The 26,890-nt window shown below is 47.2% G+C and overlaps 11 protein-coding genes across 11 annotated transcripts; 2 read left to right on the top strand and 9 right to left on the bottom strand.

Annotated features, from left to right (window-relative positions):
• Positions 1 to 2,112: 2,112 nt before the first annotated feature.
• On the bottom strand, positions 2,113 to 3,427 carry BDV37DRAFT_58104 (Alpha/Beta hydrolase protein). The gene is made up of 2 exons (XM_032090914.1): positions 3,328 to 3,427; positions 2,113 to 3,233 (listed from the first exon to the last, which is right to left on the bottom strand). The coding sequence occupies exon 2, from the start codon at positions 3,214 to 3,216 to the stop codon at positions 2,167 to 2,169; it is 1,050 nt and encodes a 349-aa protein (XP_031943871.1). The 5' UTR covers positions 3,217 to 3,233; positions 3,328 to 3,427; the 3' UTR covers positions 2,113 to 2,166.
• A 967-nt stretch (positions 3,428 to 4,394) lies between these two features.
• BDV37DRAFT_280829 (serine hydrolase FSH) lies at positions 4,395 to 5,303 on the top strand (the record flags this gene model as incomplete). The annotated part of the gene is made up of 2 exons (XM_032086671.1): positions 4,395 to 4,533; positions 4,603 to 5,303. 2 exons carry the CDS (start codon positions 4,395 to 4,397, stop codon positions 5,301 to 5,303), a joined length of 840 nt encoding a protein of 279 aa, XP_031943872.1.
• A 717-nt stretch (positions 5,304 to 6,020) lies between these two features.
• BDV37DRAFT_280830 (uncharacterized protein) lies at positions 6,021 to 6,869 on the bottom strand (the record flags this gene model as incomplete). The annotated part of the gene is made up of 2 exons (XM_032086672.1): positions 6,021 to 6,485; positions 6,561 to 6,869. The coding sequence occupies 2 exons, from the start codon at positions 6,867 to 6,869 to the stop codon at positions 6,021 to 6,023; spliced, it is 774 nt and encodes a 257-aa protein (XP_031943873.1).
• Positions 6,870 to 8,143: 1,274 nt separating this feature from the next.
• On the bottom strand, positions 8,144 to 11,774 carry BDV37DRAFT_280831 (putative fumarylacetoacetate hydrolase; the record flags this gene model as incomplete). The annotated part of the gene is made up of 5 exons (XM_032086673.1): positions 8,144 to 8,214; positions 8,267 to 8,389; positions 8,445 to 8,460; positions 8,521 to 8,577; positions 10,152 to 11,774. 5 exons carry the CDS (start codon positions 11,772 to 11,774, stop codon positions 8,144 to 8,146), a joined length of 1,890 nt encoding a protein of 629 aa, XP_031943874.1.
• A 424-nt stretch (positions 11,775 to 12,198) lies between these two features.
• Positions 12,199 to 12,857, bottom strand: BDV37DRAFT_242796 (uncharacterized protein). Its single transcript, XM_032081358.1, has one exon. The coding sequence runs from the start codon at positions 12,671 to 12,673 to the stop codon at positions 12,416 to 12,418; it is 258 nt and encodes an 85-aa protein (XP_031943875.1). The 5' UTR covers positions 12,674 to 12,857; the 3' UTR covers positions 12,199 to 12,415.
• Positions 12,858 to 13,324: 467 nt separating this feature from the next.
• Positions 13,325 to 15,131, top strand: BDV37DRAFT_280832 (uncharacterized protein; the record flags this gene model as incomplete). Its single annotated transcript, XM_032086674.1, has 7 exons — positions 13,325 to 13,553; positions 13,603 to 13,837; positions 13,898 to 14,077; positions 14,136 to 14,196; positions 14,247 to 14,430; positions 14,486 to 14,687; positions 14,747 to 15,131. The coding sequence occupies 7 exons, from the start codon at positions 13,325 to 13,327 to the stop codon at positions 15,129 to 15,131; spliced, it is 1,476 nt and encodes a 491-aa protein (XP_031943876.1).
• Positions 15,132 to 15,866: 735 nt separating this feature from the next.
• Positions 15,867 to 16,855, bottom strand: BDV37DRAFT_280833 (WW domain protein; the record flags this gene model as incomplete). Its single annotated transcript, XM_032086675.1, has 2 exons — positions 15,867 to 16,009; positions 16,081 to 16,855. 2 exons carry the CDS (start codon positions 16,853 to 16,855, stop codon positions 15,867 to 15,869), a joined length of 918 nt encoding a protein of 305 aa, XP_031943877.1.
• A 2,001-nt stretch (positions 16,856 to 18,856) lies between these two features.
• BDV37DRAFT_280834 (class I SAM-dependent methyltransferase) lies at positions 18,857 to 19,654 on the bottom strand (the record flags this gene model as incomplete). The annotated part of the gene is made up of 1 exon (XM_032086676.1): positions 18,857 to 19,654. The coding sequence occupies one exon, from the start codon at positions 19,652 to 19,654 to the stop codon at positions 18,857 to 18,859; it is 798 nt and encodes a 265-aa protein (XP_031943878.1).
• On the bottom strand, positions 19,374 to 21,206 carry BDV37DRAFT_292111 (Zn(II)2Cys6 transcription factor domain-containing protein). The gene is made up of 2 exons (XM_032089108.1): positions 20,438 to 21,206; positions 19,374 to 20,381 (listed from the first exon to the last, which is right to left on the bottom strand). Exons 1-2 carry the CDS (start codon positions 21,161 to 21,163, stop codon positions 19,830 to 19,832), a joined length of 1,278 nt encoding a protein of 425 aa, XP_031943879.1. The 5' UTR covers positions 21,164 to 21,206; the 3' UTR covers positions 19,374 to 19,829.
• Positions 21,207 to 21,693: 487 nt separating this feature from the next.
• Positions 21,694 to 23,792, bottom strand: BDV37DRAFT_269893 (uncharacterized protein; the record flags this gene model as incomplete). Its single annotated transcript, XM_032084453.1, has 6 exons — positions 21,694 to 21,753; positions 21,801 to 22,071; positions 22,117 to 22,358; positions 22,404 to 22,814; positions 22,865 to 23,649; positions 23,696 to 23,792. The coding sequence occupies 6 exons, from the start codon at positions 23,790 to 23,792 to the stop codon at positions 21,694 to 21,696; spliced, it is 1,866 nt and encodes a 621-aa protein (XP_031943880.1).
• Positions 23,793 to 24,125: 333 nt separating this feature from the next.
• BDV37DRAFT_280836 (uncharacterized protein) lies at positions 24,126 to 25,800 on the bottom strand (the record flags this gene model as incomplete). Its single annotated transcript, XM_032086677.1, has 5 exons — positions 24,126 to 24,366; positions 24,419 to 24,929; positions 25,033 to 25,088; positions 25,141 to 25,214; positions 25,369 to 25,800. The coding sequence occupies 5 exons, from the start codon at positions 25,798 to 25,800 to the stop codon at positions 24,126 to 24,128; spliced, it is 1,314 nt and encodes a 437-aa protein (XP_031943881.1).
• Between the last annotated feature and the right edge of the window lie 1,090 nt (positions 25,801 to 26,890).

The raw sequence follows: 26,890 nt of genomic DNA on the forward strand, positions 1-26,890 counted from the left end.
CCTTGGTTGGTAAATTTCTTATAAGCCTTCTCCCCAACACAATACTACCCCCAATATATAGCATTCTATCAACTTTAGCTGGAGACAGGTGTTCTTAAGGCGGAAACAGGACGATCCCCCCCCCTTCTCTTTTTTCTTTCCCTTTGTTTTTATATACATATATAGAATATCTTCTCCAGATCTCTTGCTTCGGCCCTATATACGAAGGCTATCGCCCATTAGTTTCCATCCCTACTGTATACTCGATATCAATTCTTCCGTCACCGTCTTCTCCGTTTGGAGACGGCCCTTTGCCACGGAAGGCTGCTAAGTCTTCCGTACAAATAATTCTCTCTAACTAAAATGGTGGATGTTCCAGCCTATTCAACTGCCTGCCCTCTCCATATTGCACCTTCTCCTATCCATATCCACAAAATTGTTCTACGGCTGTGGTGTGGGAACCTTCGACTTCTGACGCGGGTTTGTAACACGGATCATTCATCTCTCAATGTAGCGTGTATGCCGTCCACTCTTTTCAACTCGGAATCCCCAACCCCTAGTCAACCGTTCATTGGATGAGGGGTATATAAACTCAGGCTCTGCTGTGCAATGTGGACCAGAGCTGGGAGCTAATATGCACCTGCTGACTGACTCACAATTCAACGGGTTGATTATTAAACCAGGGAGCCGTGCCCATATTTCCAATGACAACTTCGCCAACCTTGGTCTTAGCGATACGCGAGGTAACACCGCGTTCGAAGGAAATGCGGCTTTGAATCAAGGGCGTCTAGCAAGCGACCCTATAGTTGGCCCAAACCAGCTCCAACCCAGAGTTGGACAGTACAATATCAGCACGAACGTAGATGAAAGGTGCCGCTATCCTAGCTCTATACCAAGTGTCCATGGCGTTATACCTAACCGGATATAGTGACACGAATGCACGACCTATCCTACAATGCAGACGGGAGAGTTGCACCTATACACGATACTTCAACCTTGAGGCAGTGCTTGTGTGGCACATTAAGACTATTCATATCTCTCCTGGATCTGGTAAATGCGTTTCGGGAGTTGTTCGAAATCCTGCATTCGACAAGATAATCTGAAAGAGCACATGCGTAAGGTTCATCAGATATCGTATAGTGTTTAGGACTTTTCTCCTCTTATGTACATACTTGGGTTTGTTCGTTCTTTGTGCACGATTATGCGTTTTCGTTATTCAAGCTTTCGGGACTTTTACCCATTCCAGTTATCCATATGTCTCCGAGCATTGTCCTAGAAAATTTCACTTGTGCCTTTGTTATATTGAGCACACAGTCGTTGCGTTTCGATTCATGTATATCTCCCTTGTTACTTCCGAAATATCTGCATTGCCTTGTCTTCCTTTTATTTATCTTTCTCCTCTCCTTTATTAAGCCTAGAGCATCATAAGAGAAGATAGTACGCCATCGGTGCTACAATGCATCACAAGCCCAAAGCCGTACAATAGCCATCCATTCCTGTCATAAACATACCTGTGTCTCCAACTGAGGGTAACAATATCAGCACGAACTGGAAGTACTCTTCCGATAGATATACTAGTACCTATTTCCTCTGTTATTAGCAGATTTGAATAGAGTATAAATGGCTCTTATTGTAAATCTTTCTCTTACAATTGTTCTCCTGCTAGAAAATTGTGCAGATCTATAATACCCGACACAGTAAGATTGGAAGCCGGCATGTTGTCACAGCTGGGTATACTGCAGATGCTCAGGCGTTACTCTTTGATTTATTGCGGGTTTATGAAGTGTGGAATGTGTGAACAATTTCAATCTTGCAACGGGTTGTGCTGCCAAGTGTATGCCGTTCAAGGAATTCCAATTTTCACCACAACAGATGAAATCCCTCTTTCTCAAGGGGGGAGCAATGGAGACGAATATATGTTTATCTTGAGATTGTGTTGGAGAGGTACTTTGGCTGATATGATTCGGGAGTGTTTGGGTAGTGTGTATGCGCTGAGATTCTTGGAGCAGTTGCAGAGTGCAATTTTATCGCTTTTTCTAGATTCGTGGCGTCGATGCGAATCTGGAAACGCTCCGTGGAGATTGTGTAGTAGTTAGTGCGACGACCACTCGACTGAAAGCCAATTGACAGATGACCTTATCTTGCACCTCAATATATTCAACAATTTATACATAACAAAGTCCGGGCTTAGTTAGATACATTCTTCTCCATCCAATCCATGATCAAATCCGCAATCTGGAGATTATTCTTATCCTGCATCAGCATATGACTATTTCCGTAGATGCCCAGTTTAGGCAGCTCCGCCACAAACGCTTTTCCCCCGGCAGCGGTGAGTCGATCCACGAGAGCCTGGCAGCCCTGAAGTGACTGTGGCCAAAGTCTGCGCGAAACCTTAGCTTGATCAAGGTAGTCGCCATAAACAAACAATGTAGGGATTTTCGCTAGCACAGCTATCTCCTCATCGGTTGGCATGGAGCACTGTCCCTCGATCGAAACAATACCCTTGACAGCCGAAGGGTCATTCAGGGCTGCGCGGAAGGGGAAGAACGCTGATTCGGAGTGTCCAACCAACACCGCACCGTCTATCTGTTTAGCTAAGCTCGCCAGATTGGCGAATACGGGATTCGGATCCGGCAGGATTGTGTTCAAATCCGGGATCACTTGCTTGGAGAGTTGTTCCATGGCCTCCAGGGGAAATTGCTGGTCTGGGAAAACCTGGGGGTAGGAGTATCCGAAGCGAAAGAGATCCCAGGCGCGCTCACGCCCCGCGCTCTCGAGCCTCGGCAGGGCCGATGGGCCTGCCTCTCCAATTTTCACTTTGTTGAAAATGGTCGGGTCAAAACCAGAGCGAGCGCGAGACGTCTGATCGGGTACGTAGACGGGGTGGCCTTTCCGCACAAGATATTCGGCCCATCCCATGCGACCGTCGGGCGTATCCTTGTATGATTTCCCGCTGAGGCAGCAGCCGTGGACAAGAATGTATGGGAGGCCGTCGCCGCTCATCGGAATTTGGTATTCCACATACATTTGTTCCACGGAGATCCAGTCTTCCCGAGGATAATCATTTAACGGGTCTGAGGGATCTCCAATATTCACTAAAGCCTTCACTTCGCGACCGCCGACGAAGAAGTCGCCCGCATCTTGTAAGATAAGAGGTCCATTGCGGTGCCCTTTGATATGCAGGGACGTGGCCGCTGCTAGTGTCGCGGAAGCGACAACACACAAAAATGACAACATACGTATGCTTTGCGAGACTATTATATAACTTCTGATGAGCATTTCACATGACCGAAGAGATTGGAAAAGCCAGGTCTTCCGCTTGGTGCTGCATAGAATATGGACACCGACCTTTACGTAGTGAACCAGTAGGTGTCGTAACATCCACTCGATAACCACCAGACAGCGTATTACACTACTAAAGAAAGAAAGAATGTCCAGTGCGTCCGACACGCCAGGTTCCTTGGAGGGAATATGAGCCTCATCAACTCCGCGGGTCTATTCGATTCTTCCTGCGACCGAGTTCTATTTTTATCATAGCTGGGGGCCAAATGCGACAAGACCCCGCTCGGCTGCATATCAAGGAGGCTGGGCTGAGTACCCCTTTGGGCACTGGACCCTGGTAGCCCCTTGTCAGTCCGTCAACAGACTCGAACTTTGAGTAAATAGTCTGATCTTAGTACGTGTGATAATGCATGTGGTTGTTTCCATTAGTTAGTTGCCAAGGCCATCACAGCTATCATGTGCTGACACGGCAAGCCTGCTCCAATCAATCTGTCGGTCTTCAGATCGTGCTGATTGAGATCTGCAGTACTGACTTTGGGATCTCAGCTATATCCTTCACTGGATATACCACAAACGATAAAAGGAAATTCGTAAAGTAAAACCATCATTTAGATAGAGAATTATGGTGCAATATCTCACTTGGGATGCATCTGTCGGTCTATTCAGCACAATTTTACAGGCGGCCAGTGAGGGTTGGTTTCGACACGTGAGGTTAACAATTCTGTTTCACTGTCATAGCCCGCAATTTCGATGGAATAAAATATACTCGACAAAGGACTATGGTGTCATACGCTAGTGATCAAGAGCGATCTACGGAGTACTCCATACAAAATCATGCATATCGAACATTGCTTATTTTTGGTCCCTCCCCGGGCTGCATAGTCACGGCCGTAGTTCGTGCCAGACCAGCATACAGCTCCTGAGCTGCTTCGGTGGACCCTCATTTCGCGGGATACTACATTGCGAAAGCATGACCCTAAGAAAAAGAAAAGCCCGCAAGACACCGCAAGGGACCTGGGAAACCCCTAAATTCCACATCTCGCTGTTCTTTCCCAAGATTTTCAATCCATCTCGGCCAGCCTTCACTCTTGGTTGAATCCCGTGAAAATATTTGACAACGTCGACAAGACAAAATGAAAATACTCTGTCTCCATGGCTTCGGGACAAACCCAGGTATCATGAAACGCCAGATGTCGGCACTGATCAAGCACTGCGACCCTAGATGGCAATTTGACTTCCTGGCAGGCAATGTAGAATGCCCAGGAGCGCCAGGTTAGTCAAATATACCGTGTCAGTAGTATCTACCTGAGCATGAATCTGATCCCTAGTAAATTTCCACAGGCGTTGAGGCCTTTCCTGGGCCCTATCTCTGCTGGAGTTTAGACTATGGTCCACTCAGCATCCGAGCAGCCCTTGATCTAATTGATGAAACTTTTCAGAGTGAAGGCCCTTTCGATGGGGTCTTCGGGTTCTGCCAAGGGGCCGCCATAATAGCCGCCTATCTCCTTGAGCAAGCGGATTTATATCCGGGCAGACCTTTGCCAGTCCGGTTTGGGATCTTCTGTTGTTCAACGCCAATCCTCACCGCGGATCCAGACTATATTTACAATCTATATGGCACGCTGTCTGACGAGGATATCCGACGCCTCCGCTCAGGCGAGGCTGATCAAATAGCTCAACTTCCAGACTCAGTCCGGCCTGCGGCAATCGTGCTAGTGGAGGGATTAGCTGCCATGGCACCCGTCCATGGTGATTCACTCTCGTACTTTCTCAATCGTCCCTTTTCTGAGATCCCAGGTGTGGTTCTTCCTGATCAGTATAAGCCGCGTCTTTCCATCCCGACGCTCCATATTTACGGAAAGGATGATCCGGTATCACTGAAAGAAGCATGTATATTTAACGCGGCTTTTTGCGACCCCAGGTGGCGAAAGCTTTACAGGCATAGCACCATCCACAATATTCCTCGCTCACCAACGGATGTGAAGGAAGTGGTATCGCTCATGGAGTCGATGACTTCACATAGTCAACGATCGCGGCTATGACCGCCAGGGGAATTACTCTGGCGGGTGTGATCTGGAATACCCTCTGTTTGTTTGATTTGCGAATATGACTCAGATTACAAGTAATACATTGAAGAGTACAAGTGATAAGTGGAAGCTACAGGTTCTATCCAGAGAATCGCGAACGATAAAAGTACACGGTCTAACTCTGATAAAACAACACCTACCAATGGCTTATTAAATACAATAGTATACGGAGATTTATCTATTACATGTTTCATTTAGGCTCAGCTCTTTCTATTGGTGAAAGGTCATCCAGGAAAGAGAAAGTTTTCGGTCTTCTAGGGATTAGACGCATTTGAACCGAAACAGGTGGCCAGAATGGTTCATCCCACTGCTTTGACAAAATATCTGGGAGCGTTTTGGGGAATTCATTCAGCATTAAATCCTGAACTAGTACGTTCCATCTTCAGGCCAGATCCTAAGGACGGTAAATAGACCATGAATATATGGCGGGGGTATAGCTAAGCAGCTGTTCGTACGTGGTAATGTGAGCGACATATAAACAAAAAAGAGTCTGTTTAGATTCTACATATTAGGCAATTAAACAAGGCCCCTAGTGCTATTCAGATAATTGAGAACAGTTTACTCTGGTTAACTATATCCATGTATGCTTGCGTAGCCTGCATTTCAACTGGGTAACGAAGCTCTGAATGCCCCCAGGTCTAAACGACACGAGCTACACGGCATATATAGAAGCTATCGCAAATCTGACCTCAGAGCACGGAAAAGTATGTCACGCACAACACTTGCGTCTCCTATCGTCTCAAGAATAGTCTGAAGGTTAGGACCGCTACCGGTGCTGGCAACCGTGGCTAGGTCAATCTTGCCAAAGTAATCGGCGAACAGATAAGTCTCCTTGTCACTTTTCAAGACCTTTCGAAAGTCCATCACTAACTTTTCGTCAAAAATGCCATTGTCTCTGAGCTTGTTCAGATGAACTATGGCGTTATTTCGGGCTTGGTGCGATGACTCAGCGAAGGAATCTCCAAACTCTTTGATCTTGTCCTCGGTTGTGACTTGGAGTAGAGAAGCAAATACTCTGCGAGCTTCCTCTTCCCGTTGAGCCGCAAGGAAATTCGAGAATTCATTGTGTTTTGCTTCCCGAGCAAGATGCTCGGCATAATCCTTCAGGAGGCGTGCAATAGCTTCCTCAATAGGCAGCTGAGGGAACTTGTCAGTGATGTCCTAGGGAAATTGCGGATAGTTGATATGTTTTGCAACAAGAGATTTTCTAACCTTCTCAGCCAGGACGTCCGTCAGTGAGCGCGCTTGCTCACGGGACAGCGAGAGGCGGGCCTCGATGTCGATAATATTATATGAGGACTGGTCCATTACGTATGCGGCGAGGCTTTTAGCCACAATGTCGGACACCTCATTGATAATGGCAGCCGAAGGCTGTCCACCTGCTCCTGCTTCATAGCTTTCTTTGATCACGCTCTGTAGCTTAGATTCGAAGCCAGGGTGGAAGAAAGGCGCTTTGGTAGAGTTGTTGAATTCACGCTTTGGACCAGTGTCTAAGGTATTTTTGATATAATGTTCCGGCATTTGCGCCGTGACGCCGCCATATTTCCAGTTCCCCACCTTAGAATAGTAAAATCAAGCAAGAGAGGGCAAGCGGAGAATTTAATGTTGTTTTGAACACGAGGAGTTTAACGCATGGAATAATGGTAGGGCTCTTCAGGTAACTATGGGAACTTTTGCCTTACTTATACTTACATCCCAAGATTCCCGAGCCCGGTGATCCCTCGAGATCTCGAATTAAGACGGCGGCTCTGTCGGATGCTGCATTGCGACATGGCCATGTAACATACACAACTTATTTGACTCTTGATCCATGGTAAGTACAAGGTTCAATGAGATATTGGGACTAGATTCATCGAACCTGGCAGGGCCTCTTGTGATGTGTCCCAATGTGTCTTTGATGCATGAGATCATGATGTAAAGTTTATTGTATATGACAGACTATGGAGAAAGATAACCACAGAAGAGATAAAGTTAAAAGAATTTACAAGAGCGAATCGTAAGGAGATGCCACAAGATGAAAGCAAGTCTACAACATATTGGCAACTGAAATGATTCGACGCAAACGGCAAGGGAATGCATGCATATACATTCGGTGAGTCAGTGCCCCACAATGTTCACAGGTTGATAGCCGCGCACCATGGTTCGAACCTCAATATGACATTATGTGTCACAATACAAGATGGTTTAGATTAAACAGTATATCATATACGATGACATAGCATGGAAACCTTTGATTTGGGAAACTATACAAAGAAAGTAGAGAAATAGCTTACTACTTGGTATATCACCCTTTTGCCACAAGAACCGTAAGATAGGAGCAGTGTAGCTATATATTTTAGCTTTAAAATCACCCTTCAGGCGGATGAGATTCATGAGCTCATTGCAGTAATTACTCTAAATAGCTGCCCAGACCATTGCATGGATAGCCTTTCCTTTCGTATATGATTGAACATATCTCTTTTTCCATGTATCACCATGCATATTGAGTCGAAATATGTATCGATGACGATGACCAGAACCTAATAATAACACAGATTGGCCGCATCTGGTGTCAATTTAGGATGCTTTTGAGCACGCCATTTATACTCTGACCCTTCAAGTATGCGGTATAGTATAGCATGTGAAACTGAAATGTAGGATTTATTGGCCCTCTTGGCAGGTAATAGTAGGATTTTGTTTAATCAATTGCATCAGGAGTAGAATTAAAGATATTCTATTAACATTTCTCCTCACATCTTAAACCATCATATCTATCGCAAACTATAGTAAACTCTTGTCGACTATGTGGGGATCATTCATTCAATTTTCTTACCATCTGGGTGTCCCTTCTTGCGCTCATCTGCAAGGAAAGCAACGATCAGGAACTCTAGTAAACCGGTCAGCATTTTTCAGCATCCATAGTAACCGAAGGACCTTACCTCCAAGACTTAGTCTGTTGTCTCCGCTAAGCTCCGATTTGCGGAATACCTCTTCAAGATCTTTGAAACTCTTTTCATCGGTGGGGTTATAAGCTTGCATCAATTCCTGTAGCGAGACATGTCCTACGCAACCGTTATTATAATGGAGACGGAACGGTATAATCTCTTAGCTCCTCACCATCTAGATCCTTGTCCTGTAGATAGTTCAGAACGCTGAAGTCAACTAGCTAGTCATAACCAATCATTAAACTTACTGCGGTATAGAAAAGCTTCATCATTTCCTTGAAAAAATTGATCGAGTAGTATAGATCCTGGTCAGGTAGTCAGCCAAAAGGAAAGAGAACGAGAGAAAGGAAAAAGCCAGTGATGGGTTCATTACGTCTGGATCCTTTTCATCCAACTCCCTCAGGATTGCTGTCCGAAGTTGACGTCTCTGCTCGAGTTCATACTCATCCCTTGTCGGTGGTTGTCTATATCTTCCCTCCTGCGCCCCTTTCAACGCCTTGTGCATACTAAGATACATGGTTTTGCCTGGAATAGAAATGGAAACGAATCAACTAAAGCCTGGGGAAAAAATGCTACTAGCACCAGCAGAGTTAAGTTATGTAAATAAACTAAAACTGGAAACTGGGGAGCTGAGGCCTCTTAAATATTGATGGGCGGGGCTGAGTCAACTGACTGCTCCCAAAGAGGGCCCTCTTGACAGGTGCCAAACAGATATGAGCCCGAAATGCTAAATCTGAATACAGTATGTGTGCATCTGAGAGCTGTGGATTGACTGTAACCTTGTTCTGCGACATTACTCGCAGTGGCCTAGAGTCGATTTTTCATTGCATCTCTAGGACCTGCTGTTTCGTTCTTGTCACCCCACTTGGTGTCATGCAATGTCGAGGTTGCATCTGTCATGCTGGGGTTTGAAAGGAGAGCGCTGTACTCGAACGGATTGACTGCCAGTTCATTGAAGCATGCGGAAGAGACTTGTGTATGCAACCAGCACTGGGTAGAATCTGTAGGATCACATTTTGAAATTTTCTCTTGCTCGCGCTACAATTTCTGAATTTAATCATGTTATAAACAATGGAAGACGTCTGGAATCGATAGATAGTTAAAGGGTGACTCAATTACGAGGTAATTTGCTACTTTCTGTGGTTGACACCCGGACCATAATGTTCTGCCTCAGGCATCAAGTCCAGGCAAACACATCGAAATCCCTCAAACAACAAGCCTTTAGATAATTCGGCACCCTGAGGGCTATATAATGTTATAGCGACGAATGAAATAACTCAGTTGGTTGAGATATGTTGATTCGTGGTGTTTCCACCGATGACATCTTCCCAATTGGGCACCAGATGAGCCTATAGCCAACACGATAGCTCCCTACGCCCTATTACCCCTGGCATTTCACAATAGTATGCGCCTTTTGCAGCTCCTTTATGGTTACCAGAGGGCACATCTATCCTTTAACTGGGCTTACGCAGTTGGCTTGAGTACACCTGACTGGACGGGAAGTCTTGTTCTCCACATCTATGGTCGTATGTACTGATTAGACGATTAAGCATGGGCTGTGTGGAAGGACTACCTCGGTGAGTTACATAATAGGGTATTGCTAAGCGGCGAGAATCATAGATTGTTTGTTTCTATTTCGTGTCTATATTATATCACAAGTTTGTATTACTGAATAGCCTTTTCCACTGCAATGAAGCCTCGTAAGGCCGCCCGCCACGCGCCCCTAAGTCTACTGCAACTTTTCTAGAAAAGCATGAACTGCATCAGAAACCCCCTCAACATCTTCAAATAAATGCCAATGTCCTACAGTCTCCAGCACTTGGACTTCACAACTTTTAATGATTTTCCCGTAAGAAAAGCATAAATTCGGTGGACTGACAGTATCGTGTTCGCCCGTGAGGATAAACGTCGGACAATTTAAGCTTGCAGTATCAAGCGTCTCAGTGGCAGACTTTGCCAGAGCGGTGCATGCTTTCGCATATCCTTCTGGGTCTTGCCCAAGCAATGACATGCGTGTAGCTGCGACTGCTAAAGGATTTCCCTCCCTTGCTTTTGGAGACAATCCTGCGTTAACAACAGCGTCGACAACCGCCACCATACCCTTATTGCGGACCAATTCGGCGCGCGCAAAGCATCCAGCACTGCTGGCTTCGGGCAACGGCGAGGGGGGTGGTCCCATCAGAATTAGAGAGGAGACTAGTTCTGAGTTTTCGAGGGCAAGCTCCATGGCAACGAGGCAGCCCATCGAATGAGCGATGACTGTTGCTGGTTTGCGATCGAGACGAGCGTTGTGGTATACATCGCGGATATCGGAGGCGAGTGATGCGATGGTGATTTCGCTGAGCGCGTTTGTTGGGGAAAGGCCGTGGCCTTCCAAATCACTTAGATAAAGTGCATGCGTGGACGATAGTTTCGTGACAAGTGGACTGAAACACGTTGATGAGCCGCCGAGACCGTGTATGAAGATGACCGGCGGTCCTTCGGTTTGTCCTTGGACTTGCGTGAAGAGCTCTTTGGTGCCAATCTTAACGAGTCCTTCATGACCTCGGGCCTTTTGGTTGGCTACGGGAATTGAGGATTGGGATTTCACGCGCTCAACGGTTGGGTTGATGGCATCGGTGGCTGCCATGTAGTTTGTGAGAGTCCCCAGTCCGGTTACCGAAACTTTGACTTCGTCTCCAGCTTGAAGGAATTTCATGGGTCGGAAGCCGAATCCGACGCCGTAGGGTGTGCCAGTTGCAAGGGTATCTCCGGGTTTTAGTGTTTGTCCCTGGGATAAGCAGGAGACAAGCGTTGGGATACTAAAGATTAGCTGGTCGAGTGTGGCCTCCTGCCTCTTCTCTCCGTTGACGAACGTTTGCAATTGGAGATTCGTGGGAAGATGCTCCTTCGGAACCGCAATGGGTCCAATAGGACAGAATGTATCCGGAGACTTGCCGATGTAGAATTGTTTGTGGTCTCGCTGCTTTTCCCGAGCAGTGAAATCATTTATGATGGTGTAGCCCCAGACATAATCCATTGCTTCGGACTCGGGGATCTTGTGTCCGGCCTTGCCGATGATCACTCCAATCTCGCCTTCATAGTCTGGTGTTTCGGTGAAGCCAGTATGAAGGAGGACCTGGTCTCCATGTGCGATGATAGACGTTGCGCGTTTGGTGAAGATCACTGGGAAAGTCGGTTGGTCGTTTTTGTCTGATGAATCAAATCCGGAAGAATTGAACTCTTTCGCATGCTCAACATAGTTCTTCCCGACTGCCAGGATATCCCGGCCAGATATCGGCGGCAGCAGTTTAACCTGAGATAACGGAATGGAGTCCTCTCTTCCTAGCTGGATATTCTCCCCTCCCGCTTCGATCACCTGGTACAAATCGGAAATCCGAGTGCCGGATAGGAAAACAAGAGGGTGAATCTGCTCTGTCGCCAGGTCAAGATGGCCAATTCGATGCTGCCCGGAGTTGGGGTCGATGTAAGCGCAGTAATTGGTAGAGGGTGATGTCGCCATGTTGGTTTGATAGGCTACTTCGACACGGGATTGTAATTGTCTTTAAATAGCACGAGAGAGTCAATGGGTTCTACCGCAACTATTTATTTGAAGACATGCGTGACGGTGAAAGGCGGAGATCCGCTTTTCCCCGCGGTCACGCCAAATCCCACCAATTGATACCGCAAGAGTACGGTATCTCCACATATCGTCGTGGGGGTAAACAAAGGCACTAGAATCCGCGAGCTTAAACTATGTTGTGATCCGCAAGCTTTTACCTCGCTTCGTGCTCAAAAACTGATTTCGAAGGATCCTTCGTGTAGAATAACAGACGCAAGGGAAACTACTCGGTACGGATACAGTATGATGTATCGCATAAATTCGACAATAACCGATGTTCTGTGCTTGCTGGAAGATAACGTAGCTAGTTTTCTTCTTCCACTGTAAAGGATAGAGCAACATATCATTGACCTCTATTCTCTGGATTTTGGGTGTAAGGGAATGTATGTACAGGGTGATAGTCCGGTAATATATGCCTCTATCCATATATGTTACATGTAGACCTCTGAGTATGTCACCGATAGATAGCTTCCGAAATTCTTTAAGAATAAAACCAGTTTAAGAATAAAACAGCAGAGGATTATACCTGGGACTATCCACTACTAATCGTCCCCCAAAGTACTCAGTCCTACATATCGCGGGCGTTTGTATAAAGCGATTTTGAATCCCACTCGTCCGTCCGGTACGAAGGGGTCTCCCATAATCTCGCAAATGCCCTCGATCATGGAATCGCTAAAACTGCCACGAGCAGTCTTGGCCGACGAAGGGTTGAATGACATCGACACCACCGGGGTGTTCTTGCTGAAAGTTGGTGCAATCATAGACCACACTATCAATAAAAATCCAAACATGGAGATCATTTCGGGTTGCGTCCGAGCTTGAGCGCCACTGTTGCTCCACTCGGGACACTATGTTCGGGTCGATATAGGGTAAGTCGGAGTTAGGTGTTGACGATTCTTGGAATTGAAAATTTTCTGTCGGAGAAAATTAGGGCACCAACGTGGTTGCAGGGGCCATGTCTATTGGGTTGTCGCTATAAGTGCCGATCTTATAGGAGATTAGCACTGTTCACCAAATACTGTCACATCGGCACGCTGGTGGAGGCTCAACCACCCCATGATGGAATGAAAACATTAGTAATAGCGCATTTCTTAAAAATCCGACTACTAACGGCGCCGGAAGCATTGGGGATGATCAAGAAGTGACATGTGATCGGCGTTTTAGCAGATATGGCAGAGCGGAGAAGAGCGGCGTTCAGCGGAGGGTCTACAGAAACCAGTAGATGATTATTGGTGCCCGCAGAGATCCCTGCCAAACAACAGCTAATAACATTGCGAGATCAGAAAGGATTACGCTGCAATTTTACTGAGAAGGATTGAGGAGGGGATGCTTGCTTCTCTAGTGCGTGGCACTATCTTTCATAGCTGCAGCCGTGGCATGATGCTTGGTCTATATATATTCAATGACGGCCCCAGTTGCTGCCCAGACACTACGTGTAAGAAGAAGATAGTATGGCCGCAGTACAAGTACCATGGACATCACCGGAGCATGTACCAGAGGTTTATAAAGGACCTCCGAGGAACATTGAATCCTTGAACAATCTAAAGTTCAATGAGAAGCTTCAACCCAAGGAGTACTCCATTGCGGGAACACATCCCACGTCGAAAGTCCTTATCACCGATGTTCAGATTATAGAGGCTACCGGGAAAAGTCCGTACCGTGGGGACGTCCTCATTGTCGGTAGGTATATCCGTAAGCTGCATAAAGATAGGCTCTGACCGGGTACCAGGGGAACGATTTGCACACGTGGGCGAAGTACCGGGAAAAACGGACTTGCTCAAAACCCCAAGTGTGAGAGTGTTCTATGGGAATGGACGAACTTTGATACCCGGCCTCGGAGATGCCCACACACATCTGAGTTGGAATGGCGGTGACCTTGGCCGCCTGGGCGAGCTAGGAATCGAAGAGCACACTCTTTTGACCGCCAGGAGTGCGCGTTGTTATCTTGATTCGGGCTACACTATGTACTTTGTTCCCCACGTAGATGGTGTACCTCGGTAATAGCTTGCTAACTGTCGCTGTAGGTGCTTTGGGGCAGCGTCAGCCAAAAAACGCCTCGATGTTGTTGTCCGTGATGCGATCAACATGGGCGATATTCCGGGACCTCGTTACCTCGCAAATAGTCAAGAAATAGCTCGTCGAGATGGGGACCTTGTACCTGGTATCACTGCATATGCCGACGGGCCTGAAGAAATGCGTAAAGTGTATGTGCACTCAACTTGTTAAAAGGCAGCGTTTGGATTCCTAACTACCTATCTGCAGAGTGCGGGAACATGCTGAATTGGGTGTGGATCAAGTGAAACTGTCCATGTCAGGAGAATCGGTATAGTCTGTTGAACCTCAGTAGCTTCCGTGATACTCATGGCCACCTAGATTACCGAGATTCGAGATGCGCAGGACTGCTACTTCTCTGACGAGGAAACGAAGGCATGTGTGGATGAAGCACACAAGCATGGAATCCGATTATGCGCCCATGCTCGGGCACGCGGCTCTGTCAGACAGTGCATTGATCATGGAGTTGAGGTTATCTACCATGCGTCGTATATCGACGAGGAATGTGAGTAGCACATGAAGAAACTGTGCGAAGATTTCATACTGATTATCATGTACAGCTATGGATCTGCTGGAGCAAAAGAAAACGCAGCATGTCGTCGCGCCCGGTTTGAACTGGCTGGTGGCAACACTCTACGAAGCGAACGCTTTTGGATATGCTACGGCAACAGCTGAAAAGGTAGGATATAAGAAGGAACTCGAGGCTGCTATTCAGGGACTTCGAGAGATGCATAGACGAGGAATTGTAGTGCTACCAGGAGGGTGAGTATGGAGCCTAGTAATCTAGTCTATCCCCATCAACTAATACTTCAACCGTGTAGAGACTATGGCTTTGCCTGGACTCCACATGGCACATACGCTCGAGACCTTGAGCACTTTACGAAGCTTCTTGGGTTTACTGCCCATGAAGCCATTATCGCAGCAACTTATGGAGTCGCAAAACTGTTCATGAGGTCGCATGAGATGGGTCAGATCAAGGCAGGTAACTATGCCGACTGTGTTGTCGTTGATGGGGACCCGTTGAAGGATATCACGGTACTACAAGATCATAGTAAATTGGACATCATCATGATCAATGGGCGGGTGCATAAAGCAGGCCGGAAGGAACTGCTCGTCCCAGGGAGTTCGGAGATATATGACATCCACCAGATCCGTCAGGCGATCGAGGAGGTTGAGATTAAGGTCCCGATGCAGAAGGCCTATTGATGGCATGTATTTTATTAGGATGGTATATTGATGATAGAACCTCTATCCATTGCCCAAGTTCTTCTGATGACAGTTGTGCTTCTTCCAGCATGGGTATATTGGCGATACCGATCCTGGTGGGCATGCAAATCTTTTAGTATGTGCATTCGAATCAGAGTTCCTCTATAGGATGAGGTGATTGTTGATCTCACATCGACATACACTATTTTCCGTAGCCTGGAATGCTGAATGACTTGGGAATGAAAGTAGGGAAATGTTAGGTGCATTGCTGTTAATGTGTATTGTACGTCTATCTTCCAGTTTTGATCACTATGTATCCTGATGCTTATGTAAGGCCAAGCTATCGTGGTTTCTATTCTGCCTGAGGCACCGTAATTCATAACCCCGTCTCGACAGTGGTATGGTTAATCATAGGGCGGGGATGGTATTCCTTGGCAACTTCGTACGTATCGATACTGTTTGAGCAAAAAGCTTGAGAGAGCCATGTCCGAACTTCGATATGTTAGCCCTACAAGGAGATTACGGATGACATCAGGTATCCACCAAAAGAGAACCAATCCAAATTAAAGGATATATTTTTGGAACATTTCACTACAGGCCGAAAACGAGCAAACAAAAAAAATACCCGAAGACACTAAGGCTAAAACCAAACCGGGCTAGTGCAAAGGACCCATTCTAGAAATGTCGAAGGGAGAAAAAAAGAAAAATGCCAGCTCATCGTCCAAGACTGCCCCACTACCAATCATCCACCGGAGGGGAATAAGAGCGCTCCTCAGGAGGCTCATCGTAGTGGTGGTAAATGTGCTGCTCCACGATCTTGTGCTCGACTTCTTCTTCTTCTTCTTCTTCCTTCTCAGAATCGGAGCTGCTGTCGCCACCTGTTTTGTGTTAGTTTTTGTTTCGGAAATATTTCGCTGTCTGGAAGGGATGTGGTAGAACGTAAACATACCAAATTCATGGTTAAGAACAGCTCCGGCAATACCACCAACCGCCAAACCTCCCATGGCTCCCATGAGCATCTTCTTCCTATCACTCTTCTTTCGCTCTTCCTCGGTCTCGCCCTGAGGAGGAGGGTAGTAGCCTCCCTCCTGGGGAGGGGGGCCGCCGTAGTAGCCACCGGGGGGAGGGCTAATCGGGCCGGAAGGAGGGGGGCTCATGATAGGGGGAGGGCCCCCGGGAGGACCCATGTCACGCGAGCTATCGCCAAGAGGCTGTTCCCACTGGGAGTTTCCCGTGGCTACCTCAACCCAGAAGGCGCGGCGGGCGTTGGGCTCCCACTCCTGGACCCAGCCCATGGGAAGAGGTGGTGGGGGGAATTGAGGAGGACGGGCAGAAGGTGGTGCAGAAGAATAGGGAGGGCGAGAGTCGAAGGAACGGTCTGAATCGTATGGTGGTCTGTCATAGGGGGGACGCTGGTCTTGAGGGGGCTGCCCATATGGCGGGCGCTCGTATGGCGAACGGTCGCCGGGAGGAGGCTGTTCGTATGGGGGGCGCTCGTACGGTGGACGCTCACCAGAGGGAGGCCGGTCATATGGGGGGCGCTCATATGGCGGACGCTCGCCAGAAGGAGTCTGTTCGTATGGAGGGCGGTCTTGGGGGGGCTGTCCGTATGGCGGGCGGTTATCATACGGGGGGCGGTCATAGCCTCCGGGAGCCTGCCCGTATGGAGGCTGTCCATATGGCTGGCCATACGGGGCTTGAGGGGGAGCACCGTAGTACGACATGGTATAGACAGACAGTTGGTGCAAAAAGAAATATGGGAGAGAGGGATAAGAACTGTGAGGTAGAATGAAAGCAAGCAGGTTGGGCAGGTTTAAATATATCGCTCAATCTGGTGAGGAGGGGAAAGAGCAGCCCTAATCAGGTCTCAATTCACCACACCCCTGTATGGAGTCTCCAGACGCTAAGTTAATGACAATGAGACCTCAGGAGCCTCCGCGGGCGCCGGAGGCTTGAAAACCATTCGCTAGCAGTGAGATACATATCACTAGAGTATCCACTACATTACTGGTTGCATGGGGAAGTGTCAATAGTCTGGCGGGTGGTGGTGCTGCAGATCTGGCCTCTCAGATGCAAAATTAGGCAGATACATATTGGATGGCCGAATTTCATCCATACCCCTGATTGTTTCCAATCCCACAGCGCTAAATGAAGCACAGAAACCGACCTCAGAATCCAATGGGAGAGGGACGTGCTTCATCCTCCCGCCACAGGTTCGACCTGCCACTCTGAGGTCTCTGGCCGTTGAGAGCCGTGTTCATTTGTCTCCCCGTTGAACCACCAGAGAGGGATAGTATGACATGTTCGATCATGGGCATCAACCCCACCATACCCTACAAAAACGCTGCCTGTGGAGGGTCCCTTGGCGCCACTAAAGGGAATATCTGACTTACGATGACACATCCAATCGGAGTCCCTTTTCTCTAGGCATCAGCCACACCGGCGTATCACCATTGAACCCCTCCAATGATCCTTGCTGAGTTGTGACAAGCCACAAATCCCGCATCCATGGATAATGGAGGGGTTCTCCATCCTCACTCAAATTGACGCCGAGTCCTTGCACCCTATAATTTCAAAATGACCATAGGTCACATGCTGTCAGAAAATTGTCATGTCCATAATATCGTGAGGAAGAGAAAAGAATCCGATAGTACGTCGTATTGTAGTTGCTAGAATTACGAATAAATTGGACCAACAGGGGTCATGCAAGAGTTCCCCCGGCATTGTCGGCATCAAAACATGAGCGACGTGAGCAAAAGACTGGAGACTCGCCACGTGTGACTCAGCCAGTGGCTGTGGCTAGCGCCCAGCCACAGCCCGTTCCGGAAGATTCCTTCAAAGTGGATCGAATGTGGCCTTGTGTCTCCTTTTTCTTCTTGCTGGCATCGTGTTTCCATTGTGGGATCTTGGCGTTGAGGCCGTCTCCCCAGCAACTGCGACTGTTCAATATTAAAGCGGAGCATCCTTAATTGGGCGGATATAGGAAGGTGGACTCTTCAATATGAGGATCTCATTTTGATAAACTGCCCCGTATTTATGGTAATTTAAATTATTTGATTTCATGAACGGAGGTATCCTAGCCATTCATGATATGCCAGTACATATTAGCTATTGCACCGAGCGCCTGTAACTCAATGGTGGTCTGCAATATAGTTGGTAAGGATATACAAGGTTCAAATTAGCATGTAACCTGAACAAGGTGTCAAGGACGTGTAGTTGACGGCCATAAGGCGTGTTTATACCTGCCGTCGCTTTGTTGTTACTTTCTCTGAGATAAACTGTCTAGTCGAGATATCATACCTAGTAGCATGATGGTATTCCCGTCGTGGCTGGTAATATATTTTTCTATGCTTGAGGAGGGCTGTTTTATATATATCGAGAGACTTCACAGTGATTCTAGGATAAGTTCCTTCTGCGACCGTCAAAGTTCGTAAATACTATTCTGGCATTCAATGTGGAACTATGTACAAGGAACTATTCTCCCGGTCTCTCCCATCTTAAGGGTCGGGAATCTCAAATATAAGTGTACCCAGGACTCCCTTGCGATATAGTGCATGATAACGCCAATCTGAACGTCCTGTCGCAGGTCGTATAGAGAGTACTCGTCGGTGATATTAATCTAATAAACACAGGAACTCATTATTCCTCAAGGTCGTATGCACTTTTAAACTTATCATATATAATATTGCATCCTGTTGAAGGAACTGCTAGATTGAAAAGACAGATCACTTTCGGCACAAAATCTCACCATGCAGCATTCCAAACCAGCCCTGCTCCGCATCCACAAACTCCTTCCATCCCTCGGAGATGCTTTCTAATTCGGCCTTGGTCGCAAATCCCTCCTCGAGAGCCGTCGTCGCAAACCCAGACGACCTCGCTCTGGCTCCCATTGATCCACCCCAGTATTGTCTCTCCTCGGGGGTACTAAAGCACCACGAGCCAGTGCTTTTCTGAATTTCAGACTGCTCGAATCCGGCCTCCTCAGCCCAAACATGAATAATCCGCCCCGGATGTGGATTGCCCCCTTTAGCCTTTGCCATTCGTGCAGTGATATCAAGCCATGCCTCAATGCCCTTGTTTTCCGGATACCAAGTCATAACCGATGATTCTCGTGCTGCGACGAGTCCACCGGGTTTCACCACACGTCGCATTTCCCGCAAGGCTTTGACTGGGTCTGCAATATGCTGTAGCACCTGATGGACGTGGACGATATCGAAGGTATTATCGGGGAAATCGAGGGAGTGGATATCCCCCACTTGGAATTCAATGTTCGTCACGCCTTTTGATGATGCCAGCTCGCGGGCCTGATCCAGGGGGTCAGGTACATATTCAATTCCAGTAACATGACCTTGGGGTGCACGGCTTGCGAAGTCAACGCTAATTGAGCCAGGGCCGCAGCCGATGTCGAGAATCTTGGAGGTAGTGGTTATATGTGGGAGAAGGTAGGCAGTGGAATTGGACGCAGTGCGCCAATTGTGAGTCTGAAGAACAGAGGTTGAGTGATCGGTTGTATAGACTCCCATTGTGATTGTTGTAATAGATTGTCTGACTTTGTTACTATTAAGGTTGATCAATGTTAGGATAAAGGTAGAACTTGGGCGCGTTTATATAGTAGACCAGCTCGGGAGGGGCCTGGTGGAGAACTGAGGACTCCGAGACGGAATTCCGATGGTGACGTGCCGCCTCGGCATTTCCGCATCAACAACCATGGATATGGACACAGACTCCAAATATCATCATTCCGAACTCATCCGCCGACTGTACCCATCGCTCGATTCTTTCCCTGCGCTCAGCTGAGCCCGTCTCCGCTGATCTCCATAATTCCGAGATCTCCAACATCCCATCCTCCCACCGTAAGAGGTGTCTATCATATTCCCTGCTCCAGGTTTCTCGGTCTTCGGCTTCCCATAGTGCCTTGTTGCCCGGTGCATACACTCCTCTCATTTCATCTGCCACAAAATTCGGCAGTAGCCTGTCCGCGTTGTACACGCTGCTAAAAAGGTACATAGTGAAAACAGCGCGACGCTTGGCGGCGACCACAATCCAGGACTCCCACGTCGGCCGAGCATGGGCTAATTCTGCGGCGCAGAAGAGGCCATTCCGGGCAGTCCGGAAGGCCATCTCCATGAGGGTGATCATTATCTTATCATTGACAAGGGATGAACCACCTCGTGGGGAGAAGTATAGCATAATTGTATACAGCAAGTAGGCTTGGAAAGCTGCGAGGAGCTCGTAGTCATTTTCAGAATGCTGGAACTATTAGCTTCCCACAATGTCACAAAGAGCGTTTCAACGTGTAGAGATACCTCTTCAGCCAGTCGTTCCATTTCCTTTTCCAGCGTACTCATTACCATCATCTCACTTCCTGGTACCGCCTGTTCCCACATTCGTACCAGACTGTAGCAGTTTGCAAGTGATCGAGGTAATTCTTTCCTTTCAATCTGTGAGCGATGAATTATAGGAGGAACATCCTTGTCTTTCAGCATAAATCGCGGATAAGTGCTCAATATCCGCGAAATGTACTGCAACGTGTAAGGGTGGTAAACCTTGGGTATCTCGTCTTGCCCCAAGGGCGGTAGAATATAAGGTCTCAACCAGCGATCTCGAATATCCTCCGCATTAGCGCTCGGTACTAAATCAACCGTTCCAAAATCAAGTCCATCTCCGTCTCTCCAGCCACTGGCAGCTTGTCTCCTTACATGAAGATGACTAGACGGGCTCCAGGCCGTGCTCGAAGGAGTACTAGCAAAAGGCAGGGGAATGGGCATGGCGGACACTGAATCAAAACGAGGTGTCGAATATACTGCCGAGCTGGTATATGCAGCCCCAGCGTCTTCTGTAAGACTCCCTTCTCCAGGAGGGGAGTCTTGTGTCAACGCCGAGGCAGAATATTCGCAGACACGACCCGTCGACCTACACCGCGAACAGGCAGGTTTTTCGAGACTGCAACGAACTTTCGATTTCGTGCAGCTATTGCAAGCCTTCTTGCGGGGAGGACGCCGCTTGGGATGATGGCTTTCTGATGTGGGCATGGTTTGCGATACACTTGGGTAGACTTTGGTAATGATGTTGTCCTCGGGCAAGTTCGGAATTCCGATATTCTTCGTGGCATTGCCCGACTACAGGCGGGTATATGGACCTAGTATGTATTTCTTAATCAGCTTCTTCAGTATTTGCCGAGGTCTAATTTCTCCTACTACTAACGCTGTTTTTCTGCGCAAAACATTGAACGACTTTCCATGTCACTTAGCAGGGAATTTCCCTTTCTATTTGGCTCAGTGCTTGATCTTGAAGTATAGAGTAGGAAGAACGTGTAACTGAGCGCTCCGTGAGTATAAAGAAAGTGTACCAGAGGTCCAGAGCAATCCAAAAGAAATCCCAGAGTAGTATTCGATTACTTGCTGAGAATATTTACTGATACGTGATGCCACTGTCATTCGCTCGACCCGCAGAATACTCTGTCTTTACATACACGCAGCCCTATTGGAATGGACTTAAGCAATTTTCGTCCACACAATATTTTAAACGCTGCGAAGCTCCGTACCACCACCTGCAACCACATTTAATCAGGGTCACAGAAGATGATATCGGAATCTTCCGAAAATAGCCATACAATTTCATTCTGTCCATCATTAGCTAAATTCCGACAATATGGTAACTCATACTCACACCATACAATATATCAAGGAACACTATATCTCTTTCAAGGGGAGTAGTGCGTGGCAGCGCTTTAACCCGAATAAGACTCAACTGATTGTCAGTGTAGGTTAAGTAAAATCGTAGAACATTATCATTCTGGAAGAATATCTCTTCTATATCCGGCTGTATCCGCGTACTCTCGTACCATCGACCTAGGATGCGTATTGCATCATCGTTGTAATAAAGAAGGATTCCTGTACAACGAGAATTCATATAGCAAGCTTTGATTATGCGAATGTTTCTAAACGAGGCTCGTGAGGAGAACCGAAGGTATATATCAGTTTACAAGAGATCCACCACAGGAGAAGCCTGTCTCATTTGTGGTTGAAGATCGTGTTTTGATTCCATTGGGGACTTAAGTGGCTGACAGATTGTTCCCAAGCTCGTGAAGCTAGGTAGGCCAGGAGACACATCATAGTAAAGGCCAAGAATTTCTCCATCTTCTGGACCATATATTTTCTGCATCCTGGTTTTCGAAGGCGTAAAAGAAGGCCCGAGAAAGTATTGTCTGTCTTTGCTAGTTGTAATCTAGGTAAGATTAGCATGTGTTTCCACAGAATTGGCTATACATACAGCAAGATAACGATTGTACAACGAATCACTTTGATGCCAGTAGACATAAATCGACGTTATAGTATCTGAGCAGTCAAATTGAATATGGATAGGGCAGCCGTGCTGTTCGCCATACCACGATACCGTAGAAGGCTGCTCTCTAGGTTCTGTAGAACGATGGTGGGTTCCCAAACCAACAAGTCCTTTATCGGAGCAAAATGCGGTGATTCCGTACAGCAGCTGATTCTTTCGTAGAGGTATGTATGTCATATATCGCCGAGACTGGGTTGCGAAATCGAAATGACGCGGCCAATCGTAGAATAGCTCCGGAGAGAGCCAGTGCAGCTTGCTGCAAGGTACCGGAGATAGCCAAAAGAAGTCATGTCCGAATGTCGACTTATCGTGAGAGCTAGCCATAGAAATTTTCCAGACCTAGATTGATATCAGCCTCAAGCACTATTCTCATATGAAAGGCTTCATACATCCCAATCAATGTCCACGCAGACGGGCCTTGTTCTTCGACACGAAACAACATGAAAGAGCTTGCTACTTTCTAAATCGTCCACATTGCTCGAACTGGCTTCAGTCTCCGTTAAGAACTTCAGCTTCTGGAGTCCGTAAGTGCCCAAGCTGAAGACACAGGCAGTACTAGAAGCTGGTACTGAAATCAGAAGCGAAGAATTGCCCATGTGGCCGTAAAGTATGTGCCCTTGACGAATGCCGCATATATATGTCCCCTTCAGGATATTTGTGAAATAAACCACCAGCTCCCCATGTAAAGAGATAGTCGCACGTCCAGTTGAATGGGGAAGACATGACCAAATACTCTTTGTGGCATTCAGTGCAAGTAAGCACCGGATAGCACTGGGGTTAAGGAAATCCCATATAATGACACCCAGCTCGACTGGCAGATTTCCGCATCTTCCTAACAATTCCAAAAGCATGCCGTCATCATTTTTGCGGCGAGGATCTTTAAACAAGGCGGCTATTGCGTTAGAATAGAAGGCATATGTTCTATAAATCTCTTGCGGAATCCCAGTCCATACGAGTGGTGTTGTTGCAATGGTAAGATTTGAAAGGGTGCGAGGGATTGGAAGATCCACTACAGCTGCTTTGCAAAGACTGTGGATAGCAGGAGTATAGATTGCTCTCCTTCGCAGCTGACTGTAAACTTGAATGGATAGTCCCTCCAAGTAGATCACTTGAGTACCTTCGAAGCTTATAGCTTGAGTCACAACTGGATCCTTGCGTGTAGGAAACGATAAAACTTTATGGATCAGCGCACAGTTTGATTAACATTAGACCTCAGATACCTAAATAGCAGGGGATATTCCCACTAATTTTCTGTCCACAGAGTACGCAATGAGGCAGCCTTACATACTGGCAAGGCTTTTGCGCGGGAAGTCCCATTATATGACGTGCGAGATGGAAATACTGAGAAACTCAAATAGGTCGTCGATAATACGAAGCGGCATTATCTGTGATTTATGGACCTTGAGAGCGGTCTACAAATGTACACAGCGAATGATAATCGGTCTGCTACTCACCGTCTTTCTCTACCTTGCATCCCCCGAGAAAGTTAAACTACAAGATTTGATCACATTATATACAATAAGGTGGCATTTGGCAGCAAGTGAAGAGTGGAATATCATATCACTGAATTACTGGAGATAACGCTTATCTACCGCGCACTAGGGCAAGCCAGAATGGCATACGATTTGTAGTTAAAAAGAAAGGGGTCCGTCAACGAGCCCAAAAAGCAACAATCCCATCAAAGTCTTTCATCGTCAAGCTTTTCACATCTCGAACCTCCTGGGTGATTTCCTTCCTCAAACGACAGGCAACCCTTAAGCTGATAGATGCTTTCTGCATTTTGCCCATTGTTTCGAAAATCTTGCCCTTGAGAAAAGTACTGCGAGCGATCTCATTTTTGTGTGCAGTCGGATCAACAGACCAAATGTCCAACGCCAGGTTGAGCATAGATCTAAAAGAAGTTAGGGATTTTTCAGCAGTCCGAGGAGAATTATTACACCTACATCGCCTCTTTGCACCGGCCCAAGCGGGCAAAGTGCTCGGCCACCTTATGGGCAACATTTGCAGTATAGAAATCTTTATCGCCAACCGTGGCGCGCATGTGGTCCAACGCTCGGTGATGGAATTCCAAACTTTCATCCAATTGGCTTTGTGCAGCACGGAGATTACCAAGTACAGAAAGAATCAGCCCAGTGCGGACAGATTCTCGATCATTTTTGCCCAAAGCCTTTTCTCTGCCGGCCAAGCTATCCAGCAGGAGCGTGTTGCACTCTTCAAGCTTGCCCTGCGCGAGAAGAGCCCAGCTCAGATTGGCCTCACCTGACCGGGGAACGTAATTTCCGAGATCTTTGTGGATCTGCAGCGCCTTTTTGAGATTAGCTTCGCCCTCTTTGTACCGTCCGTCCTGGATGCGTGAGATCCCTCGTTCTGCGTAGGCGAGGTACAACCTCTCGTCCGCAGTTCCCAGCTCCTTGAAGATACTGGAAACCAAAGGAAAGCTGTTTAAACACGCGGCTTCCATTGAAATCATTAGTGTCCATGGCAATAGACCCTAAGCAGAAGTATATATCTGCAAGCAGCGAATCCCGATCTGGGTGTGCGGACGACTCGCAAATACCGCGAGCAGTTTCGAAGCCATCGAAATGCTTTGTTCGTTCACGCTCCTTCTGGTACCTGGTAATATTAGCCAAGTGCTAAAGAAAATATCTGGGTTTTGTACACGCACCATGCAGCCTCAGTCAGTAATTTTGCAAAGAGCAAATTGGTGGCCTCTGATGGATTTGGAATCGCTGACCAGAGCTGATGTATCTTTAAAAACATGGGGATAGATCTCTGTACAAACGGGCCATCTTCCAACGCTCAATCTGCCACCAGCTGATCTGGGATGGGGTAACTGTGGCTCTTTTGATGGCTTCGGCATAGCCGATGGCCATCTCATCCAAAGGATTCGTACAAGCTGGTCGCACTTCAACCGTTTCTTCGTAGCGTCCATTGTTGCCAAGATTACATCTTGTACAATGCGACGGACAGATATCTGCCGGTTTTGCTTATCCCTTCGTATCAGAGATGACTGTAAAAGATCAGTTCGTGCCTCAATGTAGTTACTCCTCTTGAACTGTGCCCCCTCTGAGATTAATTCTACTGATGCCTGTATCAAGAAATCATCCTTAATGAGGTCTGGATCGAGAAATGAAATTAGCTCCAGCAACTGTTTAGCTTGGGGCTTCAGCTTCTCAAATGCCCAGACAGTAGATAGACTATGGCTATATGTAACCAAGTCTGTGTTGAACTTCGTCTCGTAGAGCCTAGTGTGCTCTTCATAATCCGTATAGAGTTCGAAGAACTCAGATAAGGTGAGGTCCTGTTGACGAATGATCCCAGCCATCTGGGAGATAGCTAGAGGGAACCCACCAAACGTACTGGAGATTTGTCTGGTTATATTATCTTCAGGCTCATTGCAAATCATAGTGAGATGGTTCAAAAGAGCTAGGCTGTCATGATGGGAAAGTGGGCCGAGATCCAAGCCTAAAGGCCTTCTTGTGAACATACTTTTGGCCAATGGATCGCGGCTGGTGACAAAAATTGATTCACTCCCCTGAGGCCAGTAGTCTGCCAACATCATTGGGTCATCTGCGTTGTCAAATATGAGAAGCCAATTCATCAATTGAGCCCGAACGAGCAGGCGGTGGTTCAAGAGACCTTGCGAAAGCGTCTTGTTCTTGTTCACTTTTACTACTCTGCGTTGACCATGAACCAGATACCGGATCACTTTGATGCGCTCAGGAGTGAAAATTTAATGCTGCGTACAAAGCTATTTAAACGTGCTGGGGCACCGTGGGAAGGAGGCTCGTTGTCTCTTAAGTAGTACGCCATACTTCAAGCATATATGAATTGGCCTATGGGTATCGATGACATACCCCCTTCAATGTCGGCTAATTGTCCAGTGCGGTTCACTGAACTGTGGTTCAGAGTATCATGAAAGATCATGATCGTGAACAAGAAAAAATGGAAGAGTTGTCCTGAAATGAGAGACATGATAGGCATATATGCAATTGGCTGGGTTCCTCATGAAAGGCAGCTCCAAAGATCAAAGGAGGTTATACAACAAATCAAGGCAGGCTTAATGGAGCACTCCAACACTGAAACTAAAATGACTGCGTTGCTAGCTCATTTCCCTTTCGATGATCATGATAAAGACGTATAGGACAGCTAATGTAGCTAACCATATTGATTGTTAATGGAGTTCCGTTTCGTATTTGACCATCGACGTAGCAAATAATGTCACGGTTCTCCAGGCGCTCTCTATAGTCAATTAGCACCAAGAAAACAGAATACCCCGAATTGATTTACGTCGGCAGACGGTACAGCCTGTAAAGTGTCCACTGGTACTCCGTAGAGTGGTACGGCTCGACCCGAACCCGCCCCGAACCCACTGATTTCTGGGGGCGGGTTTGGAAGGCAAAATTCGCTACCTC

The sequence above is a fragment of the Aspergillus pseudonomiae genome (assembly GCF_009193645.1).
Source record: "Aspergillus pseudonomiae strain CBS 119388 unplaced genomic scaffold BDV37scaffold_16, whole genome shotgun sequence".
NCBI classification, from domain to species: Eukaryota; Fungi; Ascomycota; class Eurotiomycetes; order Eurotiales; family Aspergillaceae; genus Aspergillus; species Aspergillus pseudonomiae.